Source organism: Lathamus discolor, chromosome 3 (assembly GCF_037157495.1).
Source record: "Lathamus discolor isolate bLatDis1 chromosome 3, bLatDis1.hap1, whole genome shotgun sequence".
NCBI classification, from domain to species: Eukaryota; Metazoa; Chordata; class Aves; order Psittaciformes; family Psittacidae; genus Lathamus; species Lathamus discolor.
In genome coordinates, this window is record NC_088886.1 from 128,643,467 (window position 1) to 128,652,899 (window position 9,433).

Sequence of the window (9,433 nt, forward strand, 5' to 3'; positions counted from 1 at the left end):
TGGGGCAGGAGGTGATGGAAGAGATGCTCACTTTCCTCCTCATGCAGAAGACATAGGAGATCTGCCAGGAGCCTCCTGCATCCTGAGGACAAGGGCAGCCTGCTTGCTTAGGGGCAGTCAGGGCTTAACCCTGGTGCTTCTAGGGAGGTGGCAGAGGGTGTCCATTGTCATCCTGCTACCAGGGGTTGGTTTGAGCCCAGTGAGAGCCAGCAGGGTTCCAGAATGATCATGAAGTCAGCCCATAAAGGGACTCGGAGAGATTCGGGCATCGCCATAGAAAAAGTGGGGCTTACCACAGCAGTGAGTGCTCACAAAGAGCCTGAGCACCTCCCTAAACCCAGGAGGGCTCCATCCCCGCCTTGCTTTGGGGAAATGCCATGCCGCTACAACCAGACTAATTGCAGCATGGGAAACAGCACTACCTCAGCCAATTAATAACCAGCTCTGCTTTGCAGAGTTGACAGTTTAGGTTTGTCCTACAAGTGCAGACCCCACCAGGGACACTGCAGATGCAGGAGGAGGCAGGGCAGGCTGCCACGCATCCTGGGCATCCTCCTTCCCAGCCCTTCATGCCAGCAAGGGGAAGGGCAGCTGGCAGCATGCACGGATGCACTGCTCCAGTCACTGTCGTATTTGCAGGGAGGGGCGGTGCACAGCTGGAGGAGGGTCCAGGGTCTCTCCCCTCCAGCTGTGTTGTGGGCTGCCAGCTGTGCAAGTCTACTGTCCCCACCCGGTTCCCCAGGGACCCTGGCAGGGCATGGCAGCGCAGGAGTAGGGCAGAGCCTCTTGTCCCCTAAGGAAGAGCACAGGCAACCGGATAACAGCTTTATAGGGGAGGGATGTGGGGACTCCTCCCAGGTACACACAGAGGAATAATTACGAGTTAAATAGGATCCAAACACACATAAGTTAAGGGGGGGGGGGGAGGGGGGCAGTAGCTCTGCAGCACCCCCGACTCCGCTGAGGCACAGTCTGTGTCTGCCAGCAAAGAGACCTCAGAGACGGCAGCCCAGCCCCTCTTCCCGGCTGGCTTCATCTGCCTTTCACAACACAGAGCCGATCTTCCTCTCCGTGGCACCCATCTCGTCCTCCTCCTCTTCCTCGTCCTCCTCATCCCCCGAGCAGGAGGAGTCCGGGCCATAGCCCATCTGGGCGGCGCTGCGGTGCAGGAAGCCCGAGCCGGGGCTGCACCCCATGAATCCGGGGCTTTCTGTAGCTTGTCCCCGGGGCTCGCCGGACAGCAGCTTCTCGCAGGCTTTGCTGAGCCCTCGTTGCTTCTCAGCTTCCACCTGAGCTCCCTGCTCCTTGGCTTTGCGGCTCCGCTTCCACTTCATGCGGCGGTTCTGGAACCAGATCTTCACCTGCCGAGGGAGAGCCGCGAACGGAGAGTGTGTCCCCTTGCTCCATCCTGCCCCCACTCACCCTCTCTCCTCACCTTCCCTGCATGGAAACCCTCCCAAAAGCCCCTTTGTTGCGGGGCATCCCGTGGTGCTGCAGGTCTGTACAAAGAGGCTGAGGTTGCAATGGGGAGAGGAGCCCCTGTGGGGGCTGCTCCCTTCCCCCTGCCTGACTTCTGCAGGATGCTCAAGGACATGAACCAGGGCATGTTAATTTTAGCCCCACGAAAAGCCCCCTTCCCACAGTGCGGTGAGGGAAGAGAAGGCTCTGAAACCCAGTCTGAGGGTGTGGGTAAAAAGAGGAGCAGTACTTCCGGAGTGCCCTTCACAAGAGAAGAGCCTGGAGCCCGCCAGGCAGGCCTCTGTGGGAGACACCCTGCAAAGGGGTACTGATGGAGCAGTGGGATGTGGGGCTGGTGGTAGCCAAGCAAGGGGCATCAGCATTGCCCATGACCTTGACACTTCCCTCCGTGGCAGCTGGCTGGTGCTACACTCCATCCCCCTGGGACGAAGGTACCTGTGTCTCAGTGAGCATCAGCGACGTGGCCACCTCAAAGCGCTTGGGTCTGGACAGGTACTTGTTGAGCTTGAACTGGTTCTCCAGCTCCAGGAGCTGCTGGCTGGTGAAGGCTGTGCGGGGCCGACGGCACTTCCCCATCAAGCCAGACTGCGGGGCTGCTGTGGAGCAGAGAGCAGGTCAGGGGACAGCAGGGCTGGAGGGACATCCCCTCTGCAAGCAAGCCCGGGATGAGGAGGAAAGCGAGTGTCTCTTCCCTCATCTCCTACCCCAGTAATGGCTTTATTGCCTGGCTGATAGGAACCAGCGAGATACCTTATCAGGCCTCGATGTGCAGCTGGGATCAGTCCTGTGACTGGAATTAATCCTCTTTTATTGCCGGGCTTGCAGGTGGCTGCCCAACTGCCAGGGGCTGCAGGCAGGGCTGCCCGGGAGCCCCGCTATCTCCCCCGCAGCCCTTGAAGGCAGCGCGGCGCTGAGTCAGGAGGCAGCGGGAACAAAGGGACCTTTGAGAGTCCAGCGTGCGGTGGCTGCCGCACCGTGTTTGATCCCTGCTTATCTCCTCTTGGCTGGCTTTATTGTCCCCCCGGGGCTCAGCTTTTACTGCTTCTCCCAGCACCGCAGTGGCAATCATACCCAGAGGTTTGCAGCTGGGAGTACAGTGCCGGAGTGGTGAAAGGGGGGCACTAACAGGAAAGGTCCTTGGCACATCCCCACTGCTGTGTCTCAGGGGGAAAGACAGAGCATCATGGCCCCAGAGATGTCCCTGCTTGGCAAGGGTCACTTCGGCTTGACCACTTTACAGTGTTGGGGCACCATCCACATCATCTCCCCCAGATTCCATCTTTGATCCCAACCTTCCCATCTTCAGAAGTGTCCACAGAGCCCTTCACAAACACAGCAGTGACGCATGAGACAGGAATTTATGAAGGGGACAATAACCGATCATGATCCGGGTTTGATCCCAAGTACCTGGATGCTGGGTGGAACAGGTCAAACAGACAGATCCCAGGCTGGGCTGGGACTCTGCAAACTCCTTATGGAATGGGCACGACCCTCCTGCACCTGCAGCCCCATGGTGCCAGAAGAGACAGCCATGGGACCCACCTTGCAGCCACCAGCCAGTTAAACTAGGGACTAAGTAGAGTCATGCTGTGCCAACAGCTCTGACACACACATGGACACCGTGTTATTTGGTATACAAAACATATACAAGGCTAACTAGATGATCTTTAGGTCCTTTTCTACTCTAACTATTCTATGACTCCACGAAATGAGAGGCTCAAGATTTTTGGGACAAATATGAATGCCGAATGAAAGATGGCTCAGCTCTGCAGAGCTCAGCTGCCATGTGGGCTCTGGCTTGCTATGGATGCTCTGACTGTACAAATCCTTACTGGATACAGGAGACCAAATAGACCTGAAAAGGATCCCTTCAGCTGGGGAAAGGAGATGCCACTGGGACCAACACCTGCAGGGGTGGAGTAGCACATTTTAAAACCTCTTGCACCTCCTTGGGGTAGGGGGAAGACCAGAGCTGTATCAGAAAGAACCAGAGGGAAAATTCATTCTGTCAGCTTTAGTTGGGTCACAACACAAAGCAGCTCTACATATCTCTTTCTGGGCATGGTGTGTAGAGGATGCTTTGCAGAAAGAGAAGGGAGGAAGGTGTACCCACATCCCAGCATCCAGTAATCCGAGACTTTTGTGCTTTCTTGAGCTAGAGGCTGTTTTCCCAGGGGTGAAGAAATAATCATATTCCCAGCCTGAATTCCCCACCCCAATGCAGAAAGTGCGGGGCTCAGCTCCTAGGGCACTGCATCCTGCCTCTGGGAAGCACAGAAATCCTCTAGACCACCCTGAAAGGCTCCTCTGTGCCTCCTTCTGCGAGGTCAGATGTGGCCAGACTAAAAACAGATGTGGGAAGAGTGGAGGACAGAAATGAGTCTCGATCTCAAATGCAGTGATCTCTGTCGAGCTTCAGAGGAGGCAGGAAGGCAGCTTGCTTTAACAACACCTCCAAAAGACTCACTCTTGGCTGGGTGAAAGGCTGAGAACTGCTTGGTCTAGCAAGGAAAAGAACAGAAATCTTGCTCAAAAGCCAAATAAATCCAAACAGGATATATCCCAAATGGCTAGCAATGAGGGGACTGACTGCTGGAGCATGGTCCCTCCAACAGCTCCAGCTTCTCCATCTAAGTGTCTCCAATTGGATTTCAGCGCAGTGGTGTCCGTTGTACAGATCCTGACTGCCCTGGACACCCACCCCATCTCCTGCCCCTGTGCTGACAAAAAACCCAACTCTCAGACCCCTCGCTGGTGGTGTCGTACAGCTCAAGCCATCACCAGTCCAAAGCTCAGCCTACACAGCCACCAGAAACAGCATGTCAGTGTGGACCTGAACGATGAGAATCTCTGGCCTCAGACCTGCTGTTATCTTCCCTGAAGGGCCCTGGCTCCTTTGCGTGGAGAGAGTATGGAGGAAGAGGGTCTTCAATTTCTCACCAGGGAAGGAGCAAAGGGAGGAAGTGGAGAAAGTGGTGTCTGAGGTACCAAGTAGGTTCCAGTTTCCTGTACAAAGAGGAAACTATGCCCTGTGGCTGCTGGTAGCTCCAGCCTGTCCTGCCAGTGTGTTTTTTGGAGTTCTGTACCCTGCTGTCCTGTAGCAGTCTGATTGGACAGTCTGATAGCAGTATGCACATGGACAGCATCCTCCCAAGAGATGCACTGCAAGCATCCCCCGTGGGATCACCTCTCCCAGTCATTGCCAGCTGAACTATGCCACCACCATCCCCATCACAACCGGCATCCCATAGAAATAGCAACTCGTTGGGAATGTTCTCCCTTTTATCCAGCTCCTACAAGAAGAACAGTGACTGCCTCAGTATCACACCTTTGCTTGCCAAAGGATTTCCTATCTGCCCAGCCATCTCCTCCAGTGCTACATCCAAGATCAGAGCTCATCTTAATATCCCTGGCAGGATATATATCCAGCCTGGCAGGGCTTGGACCCCCAGTGGGTGTTCATCATTTGGCTGCAATATTGGTAAATAAATGGCTGGCCTGGAGTGAGGAATGCCCCCCAAGTCTGAGGCCAGGAGCTCTAGAAGGCAGCTGCCTCCTGGATAATTAGATAAAGCTTATAAAGAATTGTTGGTTTATTTCATACAGTTCCATCTTCTTGATAACAAGGGTAATCCTAGGTTGACATTAACCCACTTGGTTTTAATTTGGTTTGTTTAGCTATAGTTCACTTAACTTTGTGGGCGGGCAGATAAAGGAGAGGAAATTAGCACCGTTGCAGCCTTGGAGGTGTTTTCCCTCATGTCAGGATGTCAGGTCTGGCGGCGGAGAAGCCTCATCAGCACTGGGGCCACCACCAGAGTCTTCCGTTGGCCTGCCAACAGCCCTGACCATTACCCATAGGGCAGCATGCGTAAGGGCAATTGCTACCTCTGCTGGCCCCTTGCTTTCTCCACCATTGACCCTTGATTGCTGCTTGCCAACTGTTTTCCAGCCCGTGTTTCCCACTGATGCCAGGCTCTGTGCACCTGGTGAGCACTGGAAGATGTTGCTTTTGGAAGCAGTTTGATATTTTTCTTGCCTACTGTCATAGCCCATCATAGCCCATCAGCCAGCTGTTGCTGCAGACAAGACCTGGTCTGGGCTTCAGGCTAGCAAGGTGGTGGTGAGTGTGTGATGCAGAGCACCAGAGTCTGAGGAAAGCCATCCGAGCACCAGGTCTTTTGTGGGGAATCCTTCACTCTTCCTGAGAGTCTGCAGCTGGATGCTAGCACTCTCCGCTCCTACAACTCTCCTCCAAGGTGGGTCTCTGCACCTGGCTCCCATTGCCATGCTGCATTTTCATGCTCATAGCCAGGGCAAATAAATCAGAGTTCCCAGAAATACTAATAGGCACAGCGCCCCAGTGCCAAATGCTCCCCCTGTGTGCTTTATGAGGTGCTCAAAGCCCTAGGACAGGGACCCAGCCTGGGAGCAGCAGAGCCTGGGCAGGCAGTATCCCTCCTGGCTGCAGTGAGGGGATGGCAAGCGTTGCCCGCGGCTCTGCAGAGGCACCAAGTGAGGAAGGCACAGCACCCACTTGCATCACATCAGGAGCATTTCTCTGAGTGATCCCAGCACCCAGGCCCAGGCCAGGTTAAGGGTTACTCAGTCTCACACCATCTCCCTGGCATCCTACCTCCCTCATAGGCGGATAAGAGCAGTGCAAGTGTGTGAATGCATCCCACAGAGTTTGCAATTTCAAATCAGGTGCTCTCCTGCTCCTTCTCCAGCCCTGACTGTCCCCAGGAGACCGAACCAGACCATGCCTGCAAAACATCTCTACATATGTAGCTAAAGAATGAATTAATTCCAGAATTTAGTCCTGGAATCCTCTATAAATAAATCATAGCGTGACTTCCCTCTGGGATACCCCAGAACATGCCTCAGGAGGCTTTCAGATTTGTCTCTTCCAGCTGTCTGTCCTGCCCACTACTACCTGGAAACCTAAACATGATCAACACTGGCAGCACAGTCACTTGTGCCCTGCAAACCTCAGCCAGGCAGGTCTGTAGGTCTGCCTAGGCTGGGTGCTGGGACAAGACATCAAGGAGCCACAGGAAGCCCAGGAGCCCTATGCCAAGAGCAGGAGGCTCCTGCCCAGCCCACCACCCTCTGATAAATGAGGAAGGGCTGTGGAGTAGCATGGCCAGCACACTGGGGCAACAAGAGCCCACACAGCTATAGCATACAGCTGAAACCAGGCCTGGTGACTACAAGGAAAAAGCGTGCTGCAAAGAGACCTGCTTTTGGAGCTTGCAGAAAGCCCACAAGAGGAAAGGCTCAGGACACTCCTGAGACCCTAAATCCTCCCAGTAGACTTCAACAGCAATCTGAAGATGGATAATGAACAGGATCTGATTACACAGTCCTCATGGTATTGAGAATAACACAAAACAAGGACCAGGATCCATGGGAGAGTAAGTGTGGAGAGGAGAATAGACCTCAAGTAAGCAGAAGTCTACCAAGTCTCAAGTGATGTTTTTGGGGAGGTACAGGAAGGAAGAGCAGCTACAAATGCACAGAGCTTCATCCTTCTACTTCAGGAAGGCATGAGCTCAAGCTCTGCACCCAGCTTGGTCCCCTGCTATGAGTTGGGGGACATATGGAATTAAACTCTGAAAGCCATCAGAATGGAAACCTGACCCGGAGGAGATGGAAGCAGCTGGGTCAGAGACGGCTGTTTCTCCCCTGGAGCTACCACCAGAGCCCAATTCAGTGCTTCCCACAAGACCCACATTAACATGCTCTTCCTGTGCACCCTGGCACAGCCAGAAAGCTCTTCCACAAGCTCTTTCTCATGCAAGTGATTAGGGCTTTGATTCCTTTCAACAGGGTTTTGGAAACAACCAGCTGTGGAGTAGATCCTGCACGTGAGAGGGATGAGGCCGATGTACAAATGCAAATTTGGTGCACAAATATCTCTACATTATCCTAGCCAGAAGCTGTGCGCAGGGGCAGGTGCTGTAGTGTGATCCCACTCTGGTGAAACACAGTCCTGTGTGAAGCTACTGGGATGCTGATACCGACAGACCCCGCAAGAGCGACACAACCTCTGCAGAGGAGTGGGAAGGTGTTTCACCACCTAACAAAGATTTTCTCCCCCGGCTCTTAATGATGTGTTTGAAGAGTGCACACAGTCCCTAGCAATGGACACTTGCTCTATACTCTAAGGTACCACCACCACTTCATAGCTAGATCTCTATTTTTATATTTATTTTATAAATATATTATATATATATAATATATATAATATAATATATAATAAATATTTTATATTTATTAATGTAAAGTCTCTATTTTTGCATCCATACAGTTAATTAGTTTATACAGCCTTTAAAAACTATTTTTTCTTATTGGCTCCCATGTTATTAAGACACTGAACTCAGCTAATAAATCCAGATACTCTGCCGGGGGTTTATCAACGAGCCACTCCTTGCCTACTGGCCGCATCTTTGCGGTGCCCAGACCCTCTCTTACCACAGGCACAGGGCAGGGTGACACTGCCAGAGGTGACAGTGATAGTCCCCGGTGGGACAAGAACATGAAGTCGGTCCTTGTGATGTCCATGCCCTGAAGGACACCCTCCCCAACCCGCGGCCCATCAATGCAGGGCAGGACCCGGTGCCTGCCCGCAGCCCTGGCCGTGCCCACAGGGCCGTGCACAGAACATGCATCCTCCTTCCATGCCAGGAGGAATCGGGCTGGGCTGGAGCCGAGCACGCCGCCGGGCTGCCAGGCTCTCATAGCTCCAGCTGGCCCCGGACTCTCCGGCCCGGCAGACCCGGCTCCTCTCCCCATGAGAGGAGAGCAGCAGCGGGCAGGGACCTGGGGCACCGGCCCTTCCCCAGACCGGGGACCCGCGCATCCCTTCGTGCTCCAGCCCCGGCGGGTTCGTTCCCAGCCGCGCCGGGAAGGATTTATTCGTTTCATGGTGCCGGTTCTGCCCACTGCTTCTTTATTTTCGTTTTCCCGCCGCAGAAGAGCCCGGCGAGCCCAGGAGCGGCTGGGCTCTGACGGCACGGGGCAGACAGTGCCCCTCGGGGCCGTACCCGGTTGGGGCAGGGCAAGACTCTGTCCTTCGGATCGGATTCCCGTGGGTCCGCAGCCCTCGGAGGTGTACGGAGCACGGACCCCGCCGCCAATGGGACCTCAAAACTTGTCCTGGCTGGGGAGCAGGTCAGTGCGCAGCATGAGACCTGCACTAGAGTCAGCCAGGAGAGCTAACCGCCCCGCCGGGCTCCCGACAAGAACGGCCAGGAAGCCGCGAAGGTGCGGCCTCGGAAAACCGCGGATCTCCAGAGGGGACCTGCTCCCCGTTGTGCGGTGGCTGGAAGGGGCGACAGCTGAGTCCTGCCCAACGGGAGGGTCGGTCCCCGGGTCACTCACCGTGGAAGTCGGAGAGCCTCGGCACCAGCATCCCGGCTCGGATCCAGTGCTCCAGGGGGAAGGAGCCGGTCACGGCCGCCTTCAGGTGCTCCGCGCCGGGCGGCGGCAGGTGGGGGATGCCGGTGTAGGAGAAAGAGGGGTGTTGGCTCCCCAGGGCCGGGAGGGAGTACACAGCGGACGGGTACAGCGCCGGCAGGGCGCCGAGCCCGGGGCCCGGGAGGTGCAGCAAGCCGGGCTTGGGGACAAAGCCGGCCGAGGCGAGGGGCGCGGCGGCCGGGAGAGCCCGCGGTGAAGCGTTGTCGGAGCGCCCGGCGGGGTCGGGGCTCGCCACGGGGCTCTCGGGGCTCAGCCCCTGTGGGGACCCGCTCCGCGCCGGCTCTTCAGCCAGAAGCGCCTCGATGCGGAAGTTTTGGGACTTCTCCATGGACTTGTGCATGGCCCGGCCCCGTGCGGAGCCGCCGGGCCCCCCCGCACTCCGCTGCTCCCCTGCCAGGGCACAGCCGGGCTGGGCAGCCCCGGGCCAGCGCCGGCGGAACCCCGCCGCTCCGCGGGGCTGCCCTCGGGGGCA

General features: G+C 55.9%; 1 protein-coding gene across 2 annotated transcripts; it reads right to left on the bottom strand.

Annotated features, from left to right (window-relative positions):
• Positions 1–819: 819 nt before the first annotated feature.
• Positions 820–9,433, bottom strand: LOC136011231 (motor neuron and pancreas homeobox protein 1-like). 2 transcript variants are annotated; one of them, XM_065672859.1, is made up of 3 exons: positions 8,866–9,433; positions 1,915–2,075; positions 820–1,361 (listed from the first exon to the last, which is right to left on the bottom strand). In XM_065672859.1, exons 1-3 carry the CDS (start codon positions 9,299–9,301, stop codon positions 1,044–1,046), a joined length of 915 nt encoding a protein of 304 aa, XP_065528931.1. In that variant the 5' UTR covers positions 9,302–9,433; the 3' UTR covers positions 820–1,043. The 2 variants fall into 2 exon arrangements, with proteins under 2 accessions (XP_065528931.1, XP_065528930.1); XM_065672858.1 differs by having other exon boundaries at positions 1,915–2,072; positions 8,866–9,383.

Bases quoted from the DNA above. Each gene is read 5' to 3' on its own strand.
- LOC136011231 (XM_065672859.1), bottom strand. From the start codon at position 9,301: ATGCACAAGTCCATGGAGAAGTCCCAAAACTTCCGCATCGAGGCGCTT. The intron at 2,076-8,865 runs GTGAGTGACCCG...TCTGCTCCACAG, and splicing joins GAGGCTCTCCGACTTCCACG to CAGCCCCGCAGTCTGGCTTG. The intron at 1,362-1,914 runs GTACCTTCGTCC...CTCCCTCGGCAG, and splicing joins TGATGCTCACTGAGACACAG to GTGAAGATCTGGTTCCAGAA.